This window comes from Papilio machaon, chromosome 15 (genome assembly GCF_912999745.1).
Source record: "Papilio machaon chromosome 15, ilPapMach1.1, whole genome shotgun sequence".
Lineage (NCBI taxonomy): Eukaryota > Metazoa > Arthropoda > Insecta > Lepidoptera > Papilionidae > Papilio > Papilio machaon.
Genome location: NC_060000.1, coordinates 7,270,630 through 7,282,813, shown reverse-complemented (window position 1 = coordinate 7,282,813; position 12,184 = coordinate 7,270,630). Strand labels below are relative to the sequence as shown.

Sequence of the window (12,184 nt, the reverse complement as noted above, 5' to 3'; positions counted from 1 at the left end):
TTGTTGCCGCGCCGTTGCTTTTGGAACTGTATTTGGCTCGAGCAGTAGTCTCCTCTGATTATACATTCTAAGTTCTATGTTTAGTATCAACTAAATCCAAATACATATTTATGTTAATTATAAGTTTCCTGATGTTTATTGATATACTTCTTTTCTTATCTCTTGACATTTTCAATAATATTAACATTTCCATCGATTCATTTAAATCAGTGTTTCCCAAAGTGGGCGATAACGCCCCTTTGGGGGCGTTTGAAACCTAGGAGGGGACGATAAGGGGCCCAAAAAATGGGGGGGGGCATTGAAATTAATTAAACTAATGAAATTGTGGTTTTTAAGTTTTAGGGCTGAATAAAAATTAGAGGATTGAAATAAAATTGATTTTCAAAGGCGGTGAAAGAAATAAGTTTGACAATCACTGATTTAAATGAATGGGTGACCAGAAATGAGATATAATATAGCCGTTTTTTCACTATAAAAATAGATAGGCGAGAGTCTAAAGGATCGCTATATTCTCGCTTAAAGAAGTTTCTATCTAACCCGAATTTCTCGCTTATGGAGGTCCTCCGTCGAGACCGGACAACTCTCGCTTATAGTTATATAAGTAGCCTTCTCGCTATTATTGCTTATTATTGTACTTATTAATCTAGAGTTTTTATTTATCTTATTCCTTTTCTTTTACATATACAATATTTATTAATTTAAAGTTATTTATTTCTAATGTATTACTGTATTACATAATATTTGTATTAGTAAAATAGTATCTTCAATTCATATCTGCCCTGCACATAATTATACTTTCCTCTCATATACCGGATGACTGGTAGAGAATGATTTTAGGCATTAAGTCCTCCTTGTACTTATAAAAGTGCTAAAGAATAAACAAATAAATAAATAAATAACAGACACTAACTAGATACTAGACACAGACTAAGATTGATAATATCTTTGTGTAAATGTTTCAGTGGGAATCTAACCTAGATTATTTCCTTAAGATACAATTTTGTTTACGTTTCAGATCACAGAGATTTTTTTAAATCCTCCCCAACATGAATGGTGTCTTTTATTTTTTATCCACAACCAAGGGTTGTAGATAAGAATCAAACGTAACCCTTTACAATGATCCTTTAAATATTTCTATACCAGTATAAAAAAATAAAACTCAAATAATATAATAAAAAAAGTAAAAAGTAAAGTGAAGGCGAGTTGATGAACATCTTTAAATAAAGTAACTCGATTAATGTCCCCGTAGATATTAAAAGTAAAAAGATTTCTTTTGATCTTTTAGCAAAGTTAATCTCGAATATAAAAATATAAATGATAGAGGTTAAGTTAAAATTCTATAAATATTTCATAAGGATGCTCTTGTATTATAATATGTATTACTAACTAGCTGTCGCCAGTGACTCCGTCAGCGCGGAATTAAAAAGAAACTTACTGAGTAGCCGATGTTTTCTTCCAGACTATGTTCTACATCTGTGCCAAATTTCATCAAGATCCGTTAAGCCGTTCTGGAGATACCTTCAAACATACCATCCATCCATCTAAACTTTTGCATTTATAATATTAGTAAGATGTAGGTTACCACAGAATTATTTATAAATAACATATTTTCTTTCTCGTTCCATAATAAAATTAAATTTCAATAGGTCTCAGTATTCGCAGTAACAATCTACGGATTTAATAATTTTTAGTTGTTACATCATACTAATATAAATGCGAATGTTTATATGTATGATTGGATGGATGGATGAATATTGGAAGGTATCTCAGGAACAGCTAAACGGGTGTCGATATTTGGTACAGATGTAGAATATAGTCTGGAAGAAAAAATGGTATACTTACTATGTCTTTTTTAAATTCTGACGGAGTCGCGGGCGACAGCTTATTTGATCATACATATTAAATAACATATATTGCAACAAGTGTTGTATTCTACTGCAAATTAACTGATTTTTAACAAAATAAAGAAAGTATATATTTCGTGGAACAACTTTGTTGAATGTTGTATTTCGGAAATTGAATGAGTTTTTCGATCAAGTTGAACAAACTGCCCCTCGAAATGGAACGGAACTGTACAACGGAAGTCGAGAGAGGGTAGTTGGTTAACAGTTGATTGCTTTGATAACGTCCATGTTTAAATGATTTTCAACGAATCGCAATTGAAACTTTGAATTAAAAAAAGTTATATTTTTTTTAAAATTGTAAAGGATTTTTTCTTACTGAGTAGTAAATAAGGTGTTTACTGATGTTGGAGATAAGTTAAATGAGGATTATTTTTTTTATTTTAAACATTTGAAAGTATCTGACGTTTTAAACAAAGGAGGTTTCAAAAATAATTACGTAATATTTTATGTTAACTTTTGTCTTACCAGACTTTATATATTATAAAAAAAAAAAAACTTGAGAGGTGTCAAGGGAAACCCGGATGGAACGAAGTTCCTTTCGATTAATTAGTGAAGGAACCAATGTTTATTCTATGAATAAAAAACTTAAGTCTTCACGAGAAGTACATTTTATTTCTATGAATTTTCGTTATATATTGTCACGTCGTTGCCATGGTTACTAAAGCAAAAAGTGTCGTGACAACTTTTCTTAAGAATTTTTTCCGTCTAGCCCCCTTTCACAACGCGCGATAAGGAACTTCGTTCCAACATGACTTCGGTGATAAATATTATTATTGCAGAAACCTAAGCAAACTCACTGTAAACAAAAGACACACGGACAGTCCCAAGTCAATGTAATTTACAGATTAAATACGTACTAAAACAAATTTTTCGTCACTATACGGAACAGTTTTAACAGCCAGTGTTAACAAAACTTCATGGTAACATATTTAAAAGAAAAACAAAGCTTTTATATTTTTATTAGCCAAAGAAACGTTATGTGCACAAGCTAAACATGTTTAGTTGATTTGGGAAGCGAAGTTGTTAGGCAACCTTCATCTGAACAGTCTTACCAAAAGTTTGACTAACTTTAAACAAAATTACAAGGTATTATAACCCGAATGTTCATAGTAATAAGTGTTATAATTCTATGCGAGTGTACAGTTGTTGCTTTGTTTGCCGCTGGATATAATCTTGGCCTTCTTTTTATTCTATTGGTCGTTTGTATGATAATCAGTGGTACACATTTATTTTTAAGCTAGTTGGCGCCATTGAAAAAAAATATAGATAGGGAATTTTATGGCGTTGAGTTTTTTCGATGTTAAAAATATACTCGTGTCTGTTATTTTCGTTCGTTTTCGATTTGTATTTCGAGTGGGTACGGTTAAATTTTCTTTAAGTAATTTAACGAGTAATAAATTTCAGTTAATGTCCAAACGAGTATTATGCTTGAGTATGTAAATATCGATTTACGTCTATTTAAAGTTTGTCAGATGAAGAGGTTATTTTAAAACATTACACAAGTTAAGTAATACTTGCCATTAAATTAAGTTGTAATGTAATAATAAGTACAAAGCACTGATTATTACATTACATTAGTTTTTTAAAGGTACATTCAGGGACATAAATACGTACTGTAACTGAATCATACTTAACTACAAATTTGGAAATGTATACACATTTATGCAGTTGACTGTACGTACTTTTAAAAGTTAATAAGAAAAATGTATAACTCTTGATTTTGTTGATAATAAAGAGCCCGTTGGTTAATAAAATCTAGCGTACTTTCTTTTCCTTTTTATCAATTAAACTTTGCTTTAGGTTAGACTTTTACTAAAATCTGAAAGGACACAGACAAATTGTCTACAAAGTAAGGGAAAGTTCTAATTAATTAAATTAAAATATAAAGTTATTTTCTTCGTCACAGACTATACTATTTTATGGAACGTGTTTTACTTGATATTCCAGTAGGTCCTTTCTCTTGACCGGATATTCGTGACATGTCCACTTTTAGAAACATGTTATTATACCTTTTAATAAAAAATAATTTAATTTTATTACATTGTTATTTATTGTGTGTAACGTTAGATTGCTAAACTGTTAGTATTTTAAATGTCATAACAATAATTTAAAGGTATTTTAAACAGTCCCTTAGTGGAGATTTCTCATACTAAACTTACACTTAAGGAATCTTTTTAGTTACCTTGTAAATACTTTACGTCATAAAAAATATTTTTTTTTAAATTAATTTCTGGTTACAAATATTAGACTTGTACACACATATAGTTATTACACACGAAACAACCTATCTTTATGTTATGGTTATCTGTAAGAGAACTATTTAAGAGTTAAGCTCTCCAGTACATCACTGTATTTCTAATGTAATGTCAAAAAAATTATAAGTGTACAAAGTTTAAATAAATACAAATAAATAAATATTTAAATGACACATACAACTGAACAAAGAGCTTCCAATCTATTTATATTCATTGACATTTGCTTACCACGTATTCAAGTATATATGTAAAGATTTTAGCATTAAAGTTGCTAATTTTAACATCATGTTTCATCCGAAGACAAATTTGTAATGGACTCACAAAACCGTCTTATTGATGAGAAGAGCAAAGAACTTTTTTATAAAGTAACTTCAGACTTTATTACTTTGTTTTTACTCCAGTAAGTTTTAATTAATCTCAACAAGTTATGAAGTTGATTTCAGTTAGCGAGAAAGGGTAGGAAAAAGGGGTCGAAGGGGTTGGGGAGTTTAGGGTGGGACTAGAGATAAATTAAGTTTGTAAAAGTCCGGCGGCGGAGTTCGACCTTAAAATAAATTAGTTTCTGTGTAATGTTAGGCTGTGATAATATTTTTATAGCGAGCGTTGTAGGGCAGCGCTTTAGGGCAATCTTGATCTATGTTCGTGGAACGTGACTTGTTTAGGAGTTTATTTGGCGTTGGCTCGTTTTGTATTATTGTATAATAAGTTTTTATGTGAAGCAGTGGGCACGCAGATTCAATTACGTTTTAAATGGTTTGCTTAGACGTGAGGTTGCAATTCATATCTGTTTGTAATCTATGGTTGACTTTATTTTGAGAAATAAGTTTTGAAGAAAAAATTTCTTGATGGTTGTAAGTAGAATAATATACACAAAATTAGATACTTAATATTTACACGTGTTTGCATTTTTTTTCTTCTAATATTTGTTTTTTCTGGTTCATAAAATGGCCAAACCAGCCTGTATTAAGTAAGCTATGCTATACTTTTCAAGTTAGATTGATTAGAAAAGATTGCCATAAGTAAGAAGTTAAACTCGATATAACTAAGACTTTGAAGAGCGTAATCTCACTTCATCCAAATAACTTGAAGCACCGAGGAGAATTAGATTTTATTGGTTTTTCGATTGACTTAGCAATTATTGGGTTTCATACGAGCGGGCGATGGCAGCGCCGCGCGGCGATAGCTAGCAACATAAATTAGTTAACAGCTGAGTGCATTTTACTATTTAATACATGTGTTGGTTGGATGTGGTTACGTTGGATCTTGAGAAGAGAAACGCTGTTACTTGTTCGAAATTTTATTAGCGACTCGCCATCTTTTACAAAAGTAATAGATAATTGAATAGATCATAGATCAATGAATCGATAGTTCGTTTACATTATTGATCATAGAGTAAGTATCGATTATAAACTAACATGCCCCCCACCAAAAAGGGCACAGGCCTTTTTAAGAAAGTTAATGAAATTGAAAAACTGTATATAAACCAAAGAATGAATTAATAGCAAACTGTCAGAATTTTAAGTTGTAAACACACATGAATGAAAATCTTAAGTAATACAAATAGTGAAACAAATATGCAAATATGAAAACAAATGTATGAAATTATCCTAGTGTTTACAAAACATCGTAATTTTAATTAATCATCCTTATAGTTAAATCGCTGTAATCAGTACAAATCAAAGTAAATGTAAACAAACTTAGCATAAATCAAAATGAAAAGAAGAACAAAATAAATAAATCTCAAAACCAGAATAAAAACTTAAAACATAACTGCTGAAATCAATAACACAAATATAATCAATTAGTTTTAAGTAATTGCAAATTAAATATGTACACAATACAAAGAAAACATTAATTAAGAATCTAAGGTAAGTATTGAAAGTATGAATCAAGTAAACTTATTAACTACAATAATTTATAAAGAAAAATGATAGAACATATCTACTTAACAAGTTTTACAGTAAATTATGAATCAATGTTAACAGGTAAATGACACAATTTAAGCACATTTCTTTTAGTAACACTATCACCACACTTTACACTATACACTCTGGTTATCCCGTCTGGTCCAGGATGTTTGTTGAGTATGCGCCCCAGCATCCACTTCCCCGGAGGCATATTATCTTGTTTTATTAATACAATATCATTAATTGAAAATTCCTTTTTAATTTTCAACCATTTAGGTCTTTGTTGTAATCTTGTTAGATATTCTGGTTGCCATCGATGCCAAAAATCATTTAAAAGTTTCTGTGTATAAAGCCATCTAGTATGTAAGTTAAGTTAGGTGTAGGAACAATTTTAAGGGCTTCTCCAACTAAAAAATGTCCTGGTGTCAGCGGGTCCACATTATCTACATCACTGTCATCTATCGGTGTCAACGGCCGAGAATTGAGACAAGCTTCTACTTGACACAAAAGTGTGCTCATTTCTTCGAATGTTAAATTTGTTGTCAAAACCCTCTTCAAATGACCTTTCATTGATTTGACTCCAGCTTCCCAGAGTCCACCGAATGTTGGACTGTAGGGAGGAATGAAATGCCACTGAGTACCATCCATAGCCAAGGTGTTTGCAGTTTGTTTATGTAATGATTCTAAATTAGCTTCATCTAGGGACTCCTTTAGTTCTCTATTTGCAGCAATAAAAGTTCTACCCTGATCGCTCCACATCTGAGCACAATGCCCTCTGCGCGACACAAAACGTTTGAATGCTGCAATAAAAGCTTCTGAGGTTAAGTCGCTCACCAATTCTAGGTGTATAGCCTTTGTAGATAAACAAATAAATATAGCAATGTAAGCCTTGCTTGTGCGAATGCCCTTGCCCTTGGACATGAGGATGTTGAATGGTCCCGCGAAATCTACGCCGCTGTTGAGAAAAGGTCGTGATGGAGTTACTCGCTGACTCGGTAGATCACCCATGAGTTGACTTCTTGTTTTGGCTCGAAGTTTTGCACAAATTAAGCATTTAAAAATATGTGATTTAACAATGCTTTTTGCTCTTATAATCCAATATTTCGTTCTCAAATATGAAAGCATGAGTTGCAATCCACCATGTAAAGTTTTTCTGTGTGCATCAGCTACAATAAGTGCGGTAAGTTTAGACTTGGAGTCGAGTATAATTGGATGTTTACTGTCTTCACTTAAGTTTGCATGACGCAATCTTCCTCCAACTCTGATAACTCTTTCTTTGTCAAGAAAAGGATTCAAAGTTTTAAGGTGACTGGTTGGTTTGACATATTCATATATCATAATATTTCTTATGTCATCACTGAAATGTTCGCTCTGATCCTTTTTTATACAGATTAATAAAGCTTGATTTAATTCTTCTGTTGTAATTTCTAATTGTTTGAATCTTCTCAATGCTATCTCTCGACTATTTCCTTCCATGGATTTAGGCTTGTCTGTTTTGAAAGGTAATTGTACAATGTATCTGCCATTGCTACTTCTCGATGTTGTATTCTGAAATAATTCTTCACAAATTTGTTCATCTTGCGTTAATTTTCTTTTGGAAGTTGTATCTATTTCCCATAGTGATTTTAACATATCATCTAGGTTTGTAATTTGATGCATAACTATAATATTTTCTTGGGTTGATTGTAAACTATCATCTATTGTTCCAAAAATTATATAACCTAATGTGGTGTTTTGAGCACATGGTGTTCCTGGTGGGCCTCTTATAACCTCACTCAGTATTATTTGTGAATATACATCTACTCCCAACAGTAGGTCTACAGATCTTGAAATGTTGAAACTTGGATCGGCTAACTCAAGTCCTTGTATGTGGGGCCAGTCGCTGTATTGCAATGTTGTGTTTGGTATTCTTGAAGTAAGTTGTCTGGAAATCACAAATGCCTTTATTTTGATGCTAAAATCTTTCATAAATCTGGAGCTTACTTCAATTTGAATTGATTCATTTATCCTTGACTTTACTGATCCCACCCCGATGATGTTTCCTTTTGTTGAATATCTCTTTGCCTTTAACAATTGAGCGGCTCGCTCGCTTATTAAACAACCTTGTGAACCTGGATCGATTAATGCTCTTAAAACAGTTGTGTATCCATCCTCGCTTTTAACAGTTACTATTGCCGTCCCTAATAAAACTGTTTTATTGTATGTTGTATGTGATTGTGAAGTCGCTACTGTGTTAATTTGAATTGGTGTTTCTTCAACATTTGCATTTAAAACCGTAGGTTGAGAATGATCTGCAATGTTACCTTGGGTACTCGCTGTGGGTGAATGATGAAGAAGTGTGTGATGCCGTTTGTGACAAATCCTGCAAGTGCTAGATGATCGACAATATTTGACAGGATGTCCTGGAATTAAACAGTTGTAACAGATGTTATTCTGATTGATATATTCTCTTCTCTTTTGTAGATCCATTTTTCCAAAACTTTTGCAGTGACAAAGTGCATGATGTTCTTTACATAAGACACATGCTTTGAAATTTGTTGTAGTGTGAAATGTGTGGACTGTATTTTTCTCCTTTGTAGATGATTGTAATAATTCGAGCGTTCTAAATTTAATTTCTAGAAACTTTTTTAAAATTGAAAATGTAGGTAGATCTGCGGAAACTTCCTTGCTTACATATTCTTCCCATCCCTTTTGTGACTCTAGATCTAATTTATTGGTAATTATATAAACAATTAGAGGGTCCCATTGGTCTGTATTAATGTTTAAATTATTAAGGCTATGGAGGCATTGGTTAGTGGTATCAAGTAAAGCTTTTATATGACTCACCGATGGACTCTGCAACTTTTTCTGGTTAAATAATTTCCTTAAAATAGATGTTACAATGAGACGTTTATTGTTGTATCGCTGCCTCAACACTTCCCAGGCTTGATCGTAGTTGTCCTCCGTTACTTGTATATGTTTTAGTAAATATTCTGCTTCCCCGCTGACACTCAATTTTAAATATTGTAGTTTTTGTACTTTACTAATTCCATCGTTCTTGTGAATGAGGGAGATAAAAAGGTCTTGGAATGTTGGCCAATCTTCATAATTACCGGCGAATGTGGGTACTTCTATATTTGGTAATTTTACCTGCTGCTTCATACTTAGTGGGCTGCCGATAGCTGGTATGCTGCTGCTTTGGGGATGTGCTGGCTGAAGAAAATCTTTCATAGCTGCTTTACCTTGAATGTAGGTCTCTTCGCAGTCGACGAATACTTCGTTCTTGAAATACTCCAATGATTTTCTTTGTTCTTTCGTTACTATCCTTATTAAGCTGTTATGATTATTTGTGAAGGCGACCCAGTATTCTTGTAAGATCGACATCTTGGTTTCAACATATCCTTCGGTCAGACGACTTTTTGGAGTCTTCTTGAAGTTCTCGTAACTTCGGGTAATGTGTTGGCGTATGTCTTGGAGCACTGTTAATAATTGTTCTACGTTATCCATATTTTCTACCAATTTTTCCAAATTTTGAATAAAACGCTGACTATCCGGCTCGAAGGACCACTATGTTGGTTGGATGTGGTTACGTTGGATCTTGAGAAGAGAAACGCTGTTACTTGTTCGAAATTTTATTAGCGACTCGCCATCTTTTACAAAAGTAATAGATAATTGAATAGATCATAGATCAATGAATCGATAGTTCGTTTACATTATTGATCATAGAGTAAGTATCGATTATAAACTAACACATGAAAAGAAACTACTAAATGGTGATTGACTTAAGGTTCGTAGAGAATAAGTGAAACCCTTCTAGACACAATTTTATAAAATTACTAGCTGTAGCCCGCGACTCGGTCCGCGCGCAATTAAAAAAAAAAAATGAAAAGTAGATGTTGGCCGATTCCCAGACCTACTGAATATGCTCACAAAATTTCATGAGAATCGGTCAAGTCGTTTCGGAGGAGTATGGCAACGAAAACTGTGACACGAGAATTTTATATATTAGATATATACTACTTTTGAGAACTGACAGAAAGGTGTTCTGCAGGTATGCAAGTTTTTATGAACATACTAGCTGTCGCACGCGACTCAGTATGCGCGGAACTAAAAAAATAATTAGTAGCCTGTGTATTCTTCCAGACTATGTTCTACATCTATGTCAAATTTCAGGAAATTCCATAAAGTAGTTCTGGAGACCTCCTAACAAACCATCCATCCGTACATTCATACATATGTCAATCCCATTATGATCTGTAGCCCAAACAGTTGAACCTAAGTGAAGTGTGATCCTATTCGAAGTCATTTTACATTTACTCTACTTAGGCTAGGCTTATCTATGTTGTTAATTTTTTACTATTTAAAAACTAGTTTGTACGCACTCAATTTGGTATTTTAAAATGCAATTAATGTACATAAAGAAAAATATGCATTCATTGTATATACAGAACCCATTGTACGAAAGCGTGTACCGGTGTGACTACACACAGGCTAGTAAGTGGAACCGGACAGTTTAAAGACGGAACCGGTATTTAATATCAAACAGGGATACTGTTTACCTAAGTAATATTTATAGCTTGAACACCGGACGTATGTGGACATCCTACAGACATCGAGTTTTTATACTAAAATCTTATTTGATGTCAGTTTATTGGTTTTAAAATCTGCGCATATAAAATTAAATGGCAGAGAAAGAAGACGGTAATAGGATTTCGTTTATTTGCTTCTAAATTTTTTATTTTATTCCCTTCTGTTTAGGTAATAAATAGATTGGTGTTTGATGGTTACAACGTAAATAATCGTAACTCAAAATTTATATAATGTTATATATATTTTTTTCAATTCATTTTTTAAATTAATTAAAAATATTAAAGATTTAAATTTTCTATCGTAAATTATTTGTGCTTGCGTTGTACCTATATATTTTGTCCTGTAACAGTTGCTGTAAAGACAAACCTTGGAACATCGACGAAATGTACGTTACATTAACTACTAGGCCACAAGAACTTCATTATACAGTATACATTGCGATGCGTGATGCGACACAATTGCCCATTACCACTTCGTACGTTCTCTTAATACGTTCCTAGCACGCTACGTAGCTCCGTATTTACGTTACGTGAGTTTAATCGTTAATTACTTACCATAGATGGTGTTAGTAACTGTGCCCGCTATTGTCTAAGCTCTGAACGATGCATATTACCAGCAAATTATGAACTCTGCTATTTTGTAAAATGCACTGTTAAATGATAGACTTCAGATAAATTGCATATCGAATTCATTTATAAATTGCGGCAATTCGTAAATAAAATTCCAGTCCTTGATTCTTATTGGCTTAAGGAAGAGTTGCCGAAAATTTGCGATTCGATTAGACAAATTACAAACGGGCGAAGTAGGAGATTTGCCAGTGACATCTATTTTGATTAAGTATTGTGCAGGTGCCAAGTATTGTTAACCTACAGGTGTTGTTATCGCGTGTGTTGAATATTTTTTTCTTGTATATTCTTTGACTTTTAACAGACAGGACATGTCGAGCACGCTTTCTTTTCTGTCAAATAAAGTCGAACGTTTTTAACTTGCTAGTGTAGTCGCTTTTTGTAATTATGTTATTTTTTGAGGTATACGTTTATAGGTTCACAACGTCCTGGCATATTGACATTTGTATGATACTTAAATGTACATTATTAAATACAACGGCGAATCTTTGCCTAGTCCATTTCTCTATAGTCATAGTGTATTTTATAAGGACCTCGTAACGTTCCGTTTGATTGCTGTTCGCACTGACTGCATTCAGTATCAGTCACTTGCAAATTAGATGTTTATATCAGTACATACAAATGTATTATTGTATGTATTTTTAGATATATGGTACAGATTAACAATAAACAATATGAAATACTAGCTGTCGCCCGCGACTCCGTCTACGCGGAATTAAACAAAAACGTAATAAGTAGCCTATTTCTTCCAGACTATGTTCTATATCTGTGACAAATTTCATCAAGATCCGTTGAGCCGTTCCGGAGATACCTTCAAACAAACATCCATCTAAACATTCGCATTTATATTAGTAAGATGTCTTATATGCATTTTCTTTTAATTTCATTCAGTATAAATAGCTTTTTATTTTTCTAGTAGAAAC

The 12,184-nt window shown here is 32.7% G+C and overlaps 2 protein-coding genes across 3 annotated transcripts; both read right to left on the bottom strand.

Annotated features, from left to right (window-relative positions):
* Positions 1 to 6,396: 6,396 nt before the first annotated feature.
* Positions 6,397 to 7,725, bottom strand: LOC106718523. Its single transcript, XM_045681386.1, has one exon. The coding sequence runs from the start codon at positions 7,723 to 7,725 to the stop codon at positions 6,397 to 6,399; it is 1,329 nt and encodes a 442-aa protein (XP_045537342.1).
* Positions 7,672 to 9,774, bottom strand: LOC123721712. Of its 2 annotated transcripts, XM_045681198.1 has the most exons (3): positions 8,893 to 9,774; positions 8,370 to 8,468; positions 7,672 to 7,990 (listed from the first exon to the last, which is right to left on the bottom strand). In XM_045681198.1, the coding sequence occupies exons 1-3, from the start codon at positions 9,550 to 9,552 to the stop codon at positions 7,922 to 7,924; spliced, it is 828 nt and encodes a 275-aa protein (XP_045537154.1). In that variant the 5' UTR covers positions 9,553 to 9,774; the 3' UTR covers positions 7,672 to 7,921. The 2 variants fall into 2 exon arrangements, with proteins under 2 accessions (XP_045537154.1, XP_045537153.1); XM_045681197.1 differs by having other exon boundaries at positions 8,370 to 9,774.
* Between the last annotated feature and the right edge of the window lie 2,410 nt (positions 9,775 to 12,184).